This window comes from Brienomyrus brachyistius, chromosome 16 (genome assembly GCF_023856365.1).
Source record: "Brienomyrus brachyistius isolate T26 chromosome 16, BBRACH_0.4, whole genome shotgun sequence".
Lineage (NCBI taxonomy): Eukaryota > Metazoa > Chordata > Actinopteri > Osteoglossiformes > Mormyridae > Brienomyrus > Brienomyrus brachyistius.
In genome coordinates, this window is record NC_064548.1 from 6,991,428 (window position 1) to 7,003,679 (window position 12,252).

General features: G+C 47.3%; 1 protein-coding gene across 13 annotated transcripts in view; it reads right to left on the reverse strand.

The window, feature by feature from the left end:
• Positions 1-11,587, reverse strand: part of LOC125709471 (UBX domain-containing protein 4-like) — a 49,902-nt gene extending 38,315 nt beyond the window's left edge. For 4 of the 13 annotated variants that reach the window (XM_048977955.1, XM_048977959.1, XM_048977962.1 and 1 more), the window contains exons 1-6: positions 11,401-11,587; positions 10,862-10,964; positions 10,686-10,714; positions 10,445-10,563; positions 10,125-10,317; positions 7,091-7,223 (exon numbers count right to left, since the gene is read on the reverse strand). In XM_048977955.1, coding sequence (XP_048833912.1) covers positions 7,091-7,223; positions 10,125-10,317; positions 10,445-10,563; positions 10,686-10,714; positions 10,862-10,964; positions 11,401-11,482 — 659 coding nt within the window. In that variant the 5' untranslated portion in view covers positions 11,483-11,587. Of the gene's footprint in view, positions 1-3,823; positions 4,477-4,741; positions 4,945-5,591; positions 5,724-6,133; positions 6,237-6,372; positions 6,501-6,592; positions 6,758-6,955; positions 7,011-7,090; positions 7,224-10,124; positions 10,318-10,444; positions 10,564-10,685; positions 10,715-10,861; positions 10,965-11,400 lie in introns of those variants that run through there. The other 9 variants (XM_048977958.1, XM_048977965.1, XM_048977961.1 and 6 more) reach the window with 7 other exon arrangements.
• Positions 11,588-12,252: the final 665 nt, after the last annotated feature.

Consider the following 12,252-nt stretch of genomic DNA (forward strand, 5'->3'; position numbering starts at 1 on the left):
TTTAGTTGTAGAAGATGTCCACTGGACACATTGACGCATTGATCAAGCAATGCGGGCTTTTACCATAGATGCCACCTCCAATAGGGGGAGCCAAAGTGGCAGTCAGTAGTCTGATCAACTGTTGGTCTACCCTAATAAGAGAGAATGGCTACCAAAAAAAACCAGTACCCCACCCCCACCACCCCTCGGTTACATGGATCTGATCTAATTAAAAGCCAATAGATTCTCCCAAGTCCCCCAAGCAATATGCTTCAAAGAGGCTAGAAACTGGCGTCATATGAACGGCAGTTGGAGGTGGAAGCTGGGGCAAATCATATATCCATCAATCATTGAGAGAACGGGGGCGCGATTCCTGTCTGGCGATTATATCATTTATATCTGAGAATTTGTCTCAGTGTTCCACTTTATTGCTGGGCGGTTTGTCTTGAACTACAAGCTGAAATATAGTAAACTCATTCAGTGGTCTGGTTGGTGTTTTGGTGTCTGACAACAGAAGAAACCAGTAGAGGAGTCAGGCCCCATGTGGCAAACACTGGGCAAGGGTTCCGGTTAGGGTTAGGATACGGTTAGGGCACAGAATGGTCAATCGACTCAGGAAAAGAGAGCAAAGATATGGGTCACATCCCACAGTCAGACCATTCAAATATGGTCAAACTATCCATGTGAAAACAACAAGATGTGTGACAGCAGTTTGTCACAAACGCTGAGCCTGTGGTTCAGCCCAATCCGGTGCCTTCTTTGGATCTCTGCTGTTTGTTCCTCTCCAGCTGGAAGACTGTCTTTCAGTCAGCTGTTCAAAACATAGACAAGAAGAGGATGGACTGTAATTTAAGGAACACCGCGAATAAAACAGAACCAGCACAGGAAAGTGGGCAGGGCAGCGTAAGCCACACCCCTTTTTGGCTGCAGCCAATCACCTCCTCTCTGAGCGATGTCTGGTGGGGGAGTCACCAGAGAGTCATGACCCCGCACTGGGGCGCAGTACCCTCCCCATCTAGTGCTGATTACCCAGTCCCAAGGAACATGATGACAAATTCGGCTCCACAGGGTGTCCTGCAAGCATGCTGTCACAGTGGACTCTGTCTGTTTGTCTAAACTCACACACTTTGTGTGGGGAGTAATTATTCCTTAAACAACTCCAGTTCCAGTGGACAATAGAACAGTAATGATACAGGTGAACCCTCCATGCTGAGAATGGACCAGAACAAATGTATGAATTTCCTCTTTTCCATCTGATAATACAATAATAAGAATTATGAGCTCATCTTTCTCATCAGACTTCACAGAGATCATAATCACTTCATATGGAAATTTCCTTTTACCACTTTCCTTTTACCAGTGGTTAGCACTGTTGCCTCACACCTCTGGGACCCAGTTTCAAGTCTCCGCCTGGGTCACATGTGTGTGGAGTTTGCATGTTCTCCCCATGTCGTCGTGGGGTTCCCTCCAGGTACTCCAGTTTGCCCCCATAGTCCAAAGACATGCTGAGGCTAATTGGACTTGCTACATTGCATGTGTGAGTGAATGGTGAGTGAGTGCGCCCTGCAATGGGCTGGCCCCCCATCCTGGGTTGTTCCCTGCCTCGTGCCCATTGCTTCCGGGATAGGCTCCAGATCCCCCGCGACCCAGTAGGGTAAGCGGTTTGGGAAATGGATGAATGGATGAGTGTTAGATGGTAAATAGACTAAAGCTACACACAGTGTGAGAGGTCAAACAGGGACAGAGTAACTTGCTGAAATAGAGGTCTGGTGTGTGTTTAATATGCAGCTCATGATGGGATGTGAAGCTGGAATGACATGCATTTATAAACATCCACAGGGATGCATTTCACTTACTTCGCAGATACTTTCATCCAAAGGATAATACCCTGACTGCCACAGGATCTGAACTACCAACTTTCTGATCACAAGCACAGCAGACTAACCCACAGAACCACACACACTGAAGAAGCAGTCCTCATATTGTGGGTAACCTCCGACAACAATAGTTTGCTTGAAACAGAAAGACATGCACAAAGGCCCCACCCTGGACGTAATGCAGTGTTTCAGCCTGCACTGACAGCCAGTGGTTGGGGTCTGGGGGCTCCCAGCTGATTTCACACCCCTGGCTACAGATGCTGATGAGTCTGATTTTTTCCGTCAATTCCATGATGCTGTCAGCTGTGATAGACCCCAATCTGATGCTTCAACAACTGCATGTTAAATAAATAGCCTCTTTTCACTGCAGATTTCCAGTGTTTTCCTTACAACTCATTGAGCCATTTACAATTAGGGTTCGACGACACCAAGAGAGCAAGCTAAATTAAAGAAACACTCATCCACCATTTCAGGCTGTCCCAATCATGTATGTTTTAGGCTCACTTTCACTCATTTGAATTGAGACTATCATTTCACACAAAGATTATAGAGTTTTATGAACAGTTGAAGGTCAAGACTTCACTGACCACAGTGTGCCGTTATGGTATTAAATGAATCCATTAGCCAAGCTGTGCAAATGTAATCAGTGTCACAATTACATTTGGCGATCAGTGGCTTCATTCTGGCTTTGGGAAAAGGCTCCTCGTAAAAGTCACAGCCCGGACGCCTCACAAGAAAACAGATGGTGAGATGATTCTTCTGCACAGAAGACACTATCAGTCCTGGGGAGGGCTGTATGCTGGACTGGAGTTCCTCTCCCTGAATGGATCATAGAGTTTACTTTCAGGGAGATGATTTACAACCCCAACATGGGGCAATAAACTGCAGTGGGACATTCTGGTCCAGTGTGTCGCCTCGCAGCAAATTTCAAATCAAGCCATCTTTCGTCTATGTGCAGGATTAGGGGGAGTTGAAGTGACCTTCCTCCAGGACCAGGGGCTATAAATACCCCAGAGCATTGTGCAGACGGCACGATGCACATGTGTGTGCCTGACACTACAGTGTGTGGCAGACATGCAGAGCTGTGACACCAGGACCCTGTATCACACCTCACTCAGGGAGCACCGAGTCACATTAAATGCCTCACATCTTTGTGCCCTGTGGCTCTTTGAAGATGAGGTGGTCTCAGGGTTTGAAGGATGAAGGCAGAGATATGAGCGACTTAAGCGTATCTCGTCCGACGTGCCTTAGGGCAGCTTAATGGGGAGAGAAACGTGGGCGACAACCACCTGTAACCTGCCAAGCTCACTGCTCTTGTTCGACAACAAACTGATTTACTGCAAGAGAATAACTCACAGTGGACCAGTTTATTGCCAAGAATAATCACTTGCTCATAAATAATGCACAGAGAGTTCTGCAAACAAATGTTTATCAATTTCAAAATTAATTTTTAAAAATCAATTTCAGTTGAATGGCCCTACATAATTTACCTCGAAAGATGGAGGAGGCAATTTCATGCTACGTCTGGGGGGATAAAAACGGCCCTTTTCCATTACATGAAACCAACATTTTCTGTTGGTAAGTACATTTCAAGAAGTACAGCCACCTAGTGGACATAATTCATAGCGATGTCACACATGACAAAGATCGTAGAGTTTTATACTTCCCACATGTTTTTCACTCTCATTTTTAAAAATACACCTTATTATGAAATGTAATGCAGAGTAGATGTCTCTCCAATCACTTACTCTAATTATATCTTTTCTTCTTGGATAAAATTTTGCAACGTTACCCTGTTACCCTGTTGTAACGGCACCCTCTGTTCTCTTAATATGATGAGCAACCTTAAAATCTAGCAGCACTTTTGCAAGGTAAAGGGAGTTCATTTGCTTGTCAATGTGCTCCAAAAATGTGATACGAGCTCTCTCTGCCACGATTAAATCTCATCATGCAAATTGGAATCAAAGTGGCTTGTTGAAAAATTTTTATTCATATTAAATGAGCTGTAAATTTATTCTCATTTTCACCTAAAAGAAAGACTGCTGCTGTGGCAGACTATACATGCAAAGGGGGGGGGGGGGGCAACAGAAAGCTGGATATAAAACAGGGACACCCACCCAGGAGGCTTTGGGGTTACGTCATCGTTAAACTAAACCGCTGTCATGGCTACGATATGCTGTTAGCAGGTCACATGGTCAGGCAAGCACTCCAATTGATAGACCCACAGCCACGGTCTCCAGGCCAGGATACGTCAGCGCTCCAGACCAGCTCAGTCCACAAACACAAAACGATGACAAGATATGGAGGCGGAGTTTAAGCTACTGGGCACGACTCAATAATAAGTGCCCATGCAGGTGACGCCCGGGGCGTGAGTGTATTGGAGCACCGTGCGGCCAGTAAGCAGTTTCCACCAATGGGAGAGAGAGAGGGAAAGAGCGCAAGAGAGAGACTGGTTATTGCACAGTGTTGAGGGCCAGCCAGCTACATCTGCTGGGTGGAGTTGCCATTCCAGGTGTTGTTGTCGTCCTCACTGTCTTCTTGCGTCCTCAGTCTGTAGATCTTCCCATCTTTTTTGAAGTCATCTGCTCGCTTTTCCAAAACTCGTTTGCGAATGGGTTCCCTGAGGGCAGAAATGACAATCATGAATATAGTTCAGGCACAATAAATGCAGAAACCTCTTTTTTTTTACAATTTATGCAGCTATTAAATATTTATCCACTACACACAAAATAAACATGGCATAAATGGCTTCTAGGTCTACTGACTTTGTGGTATTGTACAGTTATGTCACTCTTCATGTGCTGCGTGGATTACAAGAAGTGACCTCATGACCTAAACTGTGCGGTGGCGGATTGCTCAATCATAACTGCTAATCTGAGCATCACCTTTTTGCTTCGCCAGACGATACGGTGGAAGGTCCGGGGCGCGGTGGCGGGACGCTGGAAGTGGAGCCGGGGCGCGGAGGGGTAGGGAAGAGGAAGCTGCTGATGAATCTCCACACAGCTAGCAGGGGGTAAAAGATGGTGCCCAGCACCGACCAAAAGCCCCCGGCCGAGGAGGGCACCACTGTGTTGGCAGGTCGGCCCACCTGCGCCAGGAAGCAAGTGGAGGACACGGGTCACAGAACGGCACCAGTTACTGTCCACCTTTAGTTGGTCCAGAGGGCTCCCTGGTTACCGGTTACCTCCAATCGGCCAGGCTGCCTGACACTAGTCTCATTTCATTGGTTCTACTCTGGGACATGTGACTGGCAGGAAAGTGTGTAATCCACACGCAAGTACCCAGAACTCTCCGTAAAGCTATTACTGTTATGTGAAGCTCATGATTATACATGCAAATCCATTATCCATCTGTCCTTAAATTGCCCTACAGTTCAGGTTCTCTGAGAACTGCAGTCTGTCCCAGGAAGCAGGTATACAGAAATAACCAGGAAGGGAACACGGACACTCACAGCAAGCAAATTAGAGACATCAGCTCACCTAGGCAGATGCGGGGGAGAATGGAGTACACAGGGGGCAGTGACAACCCACCAATTCCATGCACTGGGGGGCCAGATCACAGTGAAACTGGAAGCTAAATGCTGGGCCCTTCGCATTATCAGCTGGAGCCCCCCCCTCCAAGAGGCATGTTTAAAGGGGGACAGCCTACACCCACCTGTCCTGCTCTAACGCCAGTGACAGAATGTGGACAGCCTGCAGTGACACCCCCATTGGAATTCAGGGGGACACCACTTACTGGGAGAAGCACCACTGAGGCACTGGGAACCAGCTCCAGCTCCAGCAAGGTCCGGTCTAAGTCCTCCCGTGTGAACTCCCGCCTCGGGAACATGGTGGCCAGGGAGAAGTTTCCGTACCGGTTCCCTACTTCCTGCACGGAGAGAGACAGGAAGTTGATGTGGATGAACGCTGGGAGGACTGACTAAGCATGGAGCACGATGTTACAAGACGAGCGGGTCACAGCACTCATCCTGACAACCACACCGCTTGCTGTGAAAGTAAATGAGGTAAAAGCATCTAAATGTGGATGTTTCTGCACAGTTACAGACCATCAGACAGTGTGAAAAACATTCAGGAAATTTACAAACACCGACTGTCCTGTTCAGATCTGTAATACCAGGTGTTAACAGCAAAAATGGAGAAGGTGCTGCTACTAGACCCATGAATGCGATAAGGGAAACAGGAATCAGTCATTGTTTAACCTGACATTCTTAAGGTACCCCCACCTCACCCCCAGAATGCTCTGGCCAATGAGACAATGGGGCAGAGATATGGACACACCTGGGCAGCAAACTCCCTGGCCTCCTGCAGCCTCGTCTCCAAGGGGAACTGGTTGGTGAAAGAAGAGCCGTCTGGGAGGCGGAACTGTATCCGGGCCACAGCACTGGAGAGACGGAACAGGAGGGTGTCCAAAATCATGGGAACAACAGGTGGCACACGGCCTGCGCATGGCTAAACCTCCCAATGGCTCCTCTCAAGACGAAGTCTTTTTCACTCTGACAGTGGGCGAGCCACTGTACCTCCTCTCCTTCTGCAGCACCTCCCTCCGGGCCTCCTGCTCCGCCTTCGCCGCCTGCAGCGCTGACACCTTCGCCGCCTCCGCCTCCTCCGTACTCTTGGCATAACGAGCCGCTCTCTCTGCCCGATCCTGGAAGAAGAGCCACTCTTCGGTTTCTACCTGGTTCCCCTGCCCCTTCACCCCATGTCCCTCACCCCCGGGCCCCCACAGCACCCCCTCACCAGTGCTATCTGCTGACGCACACGCTCCCGTGCCGCCCGCTCCTCCGCCTTCTCGCGGTTGCGCTCCTCCAGCATGCGCTTGGTGCGCTCACCCTCCTGCTTCTTCTTGTAGTCCAGCATTTCCTTGCCAATCTTCCTCCGTTCCACCTCCTTCCTTATCTGGTTCTGGGCAGGCAGACAGGGAGGCGTCGGCCAAGATCACGGCAGCACCAAGAACAGGCCAAAGGAACACGTTACAGCAAAGTTAAATGATTAAAAAATGCGCAGTGACCCCCATTGAAGTCAGACTGGCCTGAGGAGGTCATGGCTGCTCCTGCCGTAATATTCATTGCTAAAGAATGTGCTTTCATCACAAGAGTCTACCTCCTCTTCTCCTCTCCTTTTCTGTTCCCGTCGCTCCTCCAGCTTCTTTGTCAGCCTGAAGGGGGTTTCATATTAGCAGAATCAAGGTCTCCGGCACCTTCCATACCTCCCCACCCAGGCTCGGACAGGACTCACCTCTCCACCTTGGCACTCAGGCTCTCGTCAGACTGGGAGCTGAGAGAAACATCATCTGATGACAAACTCCTGTCATCGGAGGGTGTGGCGTGGCCCGAGGGCCCCCCGTCCTCCACAGGACGAGACAGCAGCTCTGGGGACAGTGTTGAGGGGACATCGTGTTGGGATGGACCAACCAGGACAGAACTGTACACTGAGGCTTCAACAGTAACTAGTCCACTGTACTGAACCTGATAAGCTCTGTAAAATTCACAAAGCACACACGCACTGTTTGTCTAACACTGCACTGTATGGACAAAATGGACTTCTGTTCCAGTGGGTCCCCTACAGTAGGCTTAAGGCCCACAGTGCCACTGGACTGAATAAGGGAACCTGGAAGATGTATGGACACAGAGCCAATTGCTAATATACACCTCAGCAGTTCCTACCATATCTATATTCACTGCTACAAAGAATCACAAAATGCAGTCTGACTTCATTCAACTGGAAAACATAACTGTTACGCTTGAAGAGAGGGAAAATGGCAGAAGGTAGATATTTACAGCATGAGCAAACTGTCACTTTCAGTTACACACGGAGCATTACAGGTGCTGTGTGTTCCTCTTATGGTATGTTCGATTACCTCTCGGAAGCCGGAAATTCCAAGTTCGACAATCTCCTGTTCGAGCTACCACATCTCGGAATAAACATGACTGCCTCCATGAACACGCTGTTGTGTGTTGTTGCTTTATATCAGGGGTGGGGAACCTGATCAATCAACCAATAACAATGGCTCCCCATGACTGGAGTTGAGAATCGCTGCTTTATTACTTCTTGACTGAGAGGTCATCCCAAAAACCCGCAGCCACACCGGCTCTCCATGGATCAGGTTCCCTACCCCTGCTTTATATCTTAGCAGATTTGGAGTGAGATTCTTTTTTCCCCGAGAGACATACAAACAAGAAACACGAACTAGTCAAACCACATTGAAAGCTTTTTAAAATATTTTAGTACATTCATAGCGATATTACTTTTGAGAGGCAAACAAACTACAAGCAAACAAAATACACTAAAGTCTGGTAAAAATCTGATATTGCATGCCAGGATACTGTTTACGGTCATGATATGGTATTGTCTAAATCGAACACGTATTAATAGTTAAAAATGTAATTGCACATATAACAAAATAAACATCTATAAAATGGAAATACTGTTGAGTGTGTAAGCCACCATGTCGAAATGACGTCACAGGAAAATTCTGTCCGACATCAACGTTATAAAAGAGGCGCGTTTCTGATGGTTAGTGACGTTTTTCGTGACGTTTTCATCCAAGTTCTGACTCAGAGAGAGGTAATCGAACACAGGATTAGCTTTAGTTTCTGGGGCAGTGTGTGGCTCAGGAGGTTGAGACCCTGCAAGGGTGCAGTTATGTCGGTGTTGGGCCCCTGAGCAAGGCAACTGTTTCAGGGACTGAATGACCCAGAAGGTATATCACTTTGGATTAAAGCCTCGACTACAATTTATGCAAATGTAACATTTCACATAAGAAAGCAATGATCCCTAACCCTCTCATCACTTCCTGAAAAGACCTTTCCAATTCTTGCAATGAAATAAGATCCAAAACATAAAAGGGTCAACCATATGAAAGAAGGCCAACTCAGGCCTTTTTAACACACTTTTCCACATAAAAGTGATCTTTCCCTTCCAAATCCACAAAATCTGTGAATACAAAAATGCTATTTATATTTTCAATTAATATATTACTTTGTATAAGTTAACCAACCCGAAAACCAGACCAGAAACATGTTTCCCAGTTGACCAGTTTTCGTTATGTTGCACCTAGGAAACATAAATATGCCACTGCTTCACTGATACAAGTTGTCCCTCAAGGATCAATTCTACGTCCAAGTCTCTTCAACATCCACATGCTCCAATTAGGTGAAATTATCCGTCACTATGGTCTCAGCTTCCACTGCTATGCCTGTGTCCTCATCGCCAACCATACTGACTGACCGCATTCATGACATTACACATTGGATTACAGCTAATATTTTACGACTTTACCCTGATAAATTTGTGGGTATTAAATCTGTCTTCTCTACCCTTCGTGAGCTAAAAATTGACGTTGATGGGGTCCTGGTGGAACCCTGAGTATCAGTCTAATTTGGATCTCATCTAGGATCAACTTCTTACCTTCCAACCACACATCAGCTCAACAGTACAGACAGCATGTTTTCATCTCCGTAACATTGCTCATCTGCACTCTTTCCTCAGTGCGAAAGACACTGAAACACTAATTCATGCTTTCATCACTACCCAACTGATTGATGGTAAAGCATTTTTTATGGTCTTCCTACTAAATATGTCAATAGATTATAGTATGTTCGGAATTCTGCTGCTTGTTTACTTACACATACTAAAAAAAATCTGCTCACATCACTCCTGTCCTCTATGACTGGTTGCCAGTTTATTCAAGAATCAAACATAAAATTATACTCATCACCTTTAAAACCCTCCATGCTTTACCCCCTCATTATCTGTTTGAACTTCTGCTTCCTTACACTCCAGCCTGCGTACTAAGATCATCTGATGCTAATTTACTCACCATACCTAAGCACAGGTTATCAACTATGGGTGACAGAGCTTTTAGTGCAATAGCCCCTAAAATTTGGAATGCTCTTCCTCTCAATCTTTGTGAAGAAAAATCTATTATCCATTTCAAACTCCGGTTAAAAATACATCTCTTCAATGGATATTATTAACCTAACTTGTATTGTCTCGTTAAATGTGTTTTTTTGTTGAATTGTAAAGTGTCCTTGAGTGCATGAAAGGTGCTATAGAAATAAAAATTATTATTACCACTACTATGGAGGGAGGCAAAGTGTCGGAGGCAACCACCAAGTCCCCCTCACCTACAGAGGGAGCCATAGTGCCTGAAGCCAACACTGAGTCCCCCTCACCTACAGAGGGAGCCATAGTGCCTGAAGCTAACACTGAGTCCCCCTCACATTAGAGGGAGCCATACTGTCTGAGGCTAATGCCGAATCCCCCTCACCTTTTGAAGCAGGTGAAGCCGCACTGCTGTCTTCTGCCGACGCGCTAGCCTGGGACTCCGACAGGATAGGCACTTGCTGTACAACTGGGTCCTGGGACACAGGGGGCTGGAGGGGAGCAGTAGCAGCAGGTATACCCGCAGCAGCAGCCACAGCCACAGCCCTGTCTGGTGTGCCCGTCTGCTGGGCATGCATCTGGTCAAAACAACCCAGAGTCACACGGTGCAGCCTGATATACCTGTTCTCATGATTAGAACACCTTGCGTGTCAACCTGGATGATTATGACAAGGACACTTGTAAGGAGGGGGGAACGACCTCCACCTGTCTGACTTTGGAGATCCGCTTAATGAGCTCCTCAACCGGCACGCTGCCGGCGATCACCTCCAGGGGGATCCCATTCTCTCCGATGAAGAAGCTGGATGGGATACACACTACGGGATCTTTGAAAGTTGGGTTAAGGAACAGGTGAAGGGGTACTACTCAGGGGACGTCTTAAGGGTGCTTACATGGCCACAGAGGACCGGGCATTACATTCACACACCAAGCTTACAAAAAAGGATACATATCTGAGAAAACTGTACACATGTCTCGCTGTGAAAAAGAAAAGAAAATTCAAGACAAAGCTATATAGATACTGGCTCCATTTTACATCTTTAATCAGACAGACTCGCATAGGTAATATCACCGTATCCGTTTAGAAAAGTGCGACATGGCAGCTCGGTGGTGACAGTCGCATACCTCTTGGCATCTAGTTTAATCGCGACGAAAGAGCTTCTGGTAGCCTCGGCCACCCTGTCGTCCTCCCAGCTGGCGGTCATCTGTGAGGACTGCTCATCCTCCCCTGAAACATAGTAACGGGGAGTCAGGGAGCGGCTGTCAGTCAGCGGGGCGGGGGCTCACAGAAAAGTCGCACACTTTAACGTTCAGGCGCTAAATCCGAGGTCTGTCATGGGGAGGGGACCGGGCGCTTTAATCTGGGTGATACAGCTAAATGTCTATTAATATAACACTACAGCACCGTGCGAAGCGAAGGCGGTCAGCTCGTTTTAAATTTAGCCAGACAAGATGCTTCCACCGACTTTACACTTTATTTCAACTTTAATATGGCGCAGAAAAGGCAATGGTGATCTGATGGGTCTAACTCGCCAGCGTCGCGGTAAACCGGCGTAACCAGCGACTAACTAGAGATAATGACAGTGCTGGTTTCAGGCAGCCAGGCCTCCTCCACCCCTGACCGGGCCGCCCTACGCCACAAGAGCCGTGTCACAGCAAGCTACCTGTGATAACGACGAGGAAGACGGCGTTCTGCTGTTTGGCGGAGGCGATGGCCGCAGGGATAGAGCCCTCAAACCAGCGCATTTTCACCACGGCCGCTGCAAGTCCCCCAGACTACGATCGCATCGGTGTCGGCCAGCTGACTAGAACCTTCAGCTCCACAGCCGGACGTTACGATGGGTGACGGAGCGCTGAGCTCCATGGGAATGGTAGTCCATGTGAATAGTAATTCATGGGAATTGTAGTCCGTAAGTTTGCGGCACTTCATTCCATTTGATCAGATAAAGTAGTTGGCGTCTTCCAGATAGAATCTGATTTTAAGGAAATGTTATCTCTGTAAAATATTATAGTTAAAATGAATATAGTGTTTCTTATATGGAAATACATAAAGCTCATCTGAATATAAGCTGAAATGAATATATCAAATATGCATCAATGTCCTGGGTTCGAGCAAGGGTTCCACACGTGTGAGGTTGGCATGTTATCCCCATGTCATTGTGGTGCTTCCTCCAGGTACTCTGGTTTCCCCCCACAGTCCATAAACATGCTGAGGTTGATTGGAACTACCAAATTGCCCGTAGGTGTGCGTGTTCTTTGCGATGGGTTGGCTCCCCATCCTGGGTTGTTACCTGCCCTGCGCCCCTGGCCTCCAAAATGGGCTCCGACCCTGGACAGGATAAGCGGTTTCCTAAAATAGATGGATGTGTCACTGTGGATCTTTTTTAAACCCGACAGCTTTAATCATATTTATAATGTATATCGAACTTATGTGCATTGTATACGACATACCTTTATTCTTGTTTTGTCCAACTATGTGTCTAATTTTTGAGTGGCCCTACGGCAAGGCTTTACTT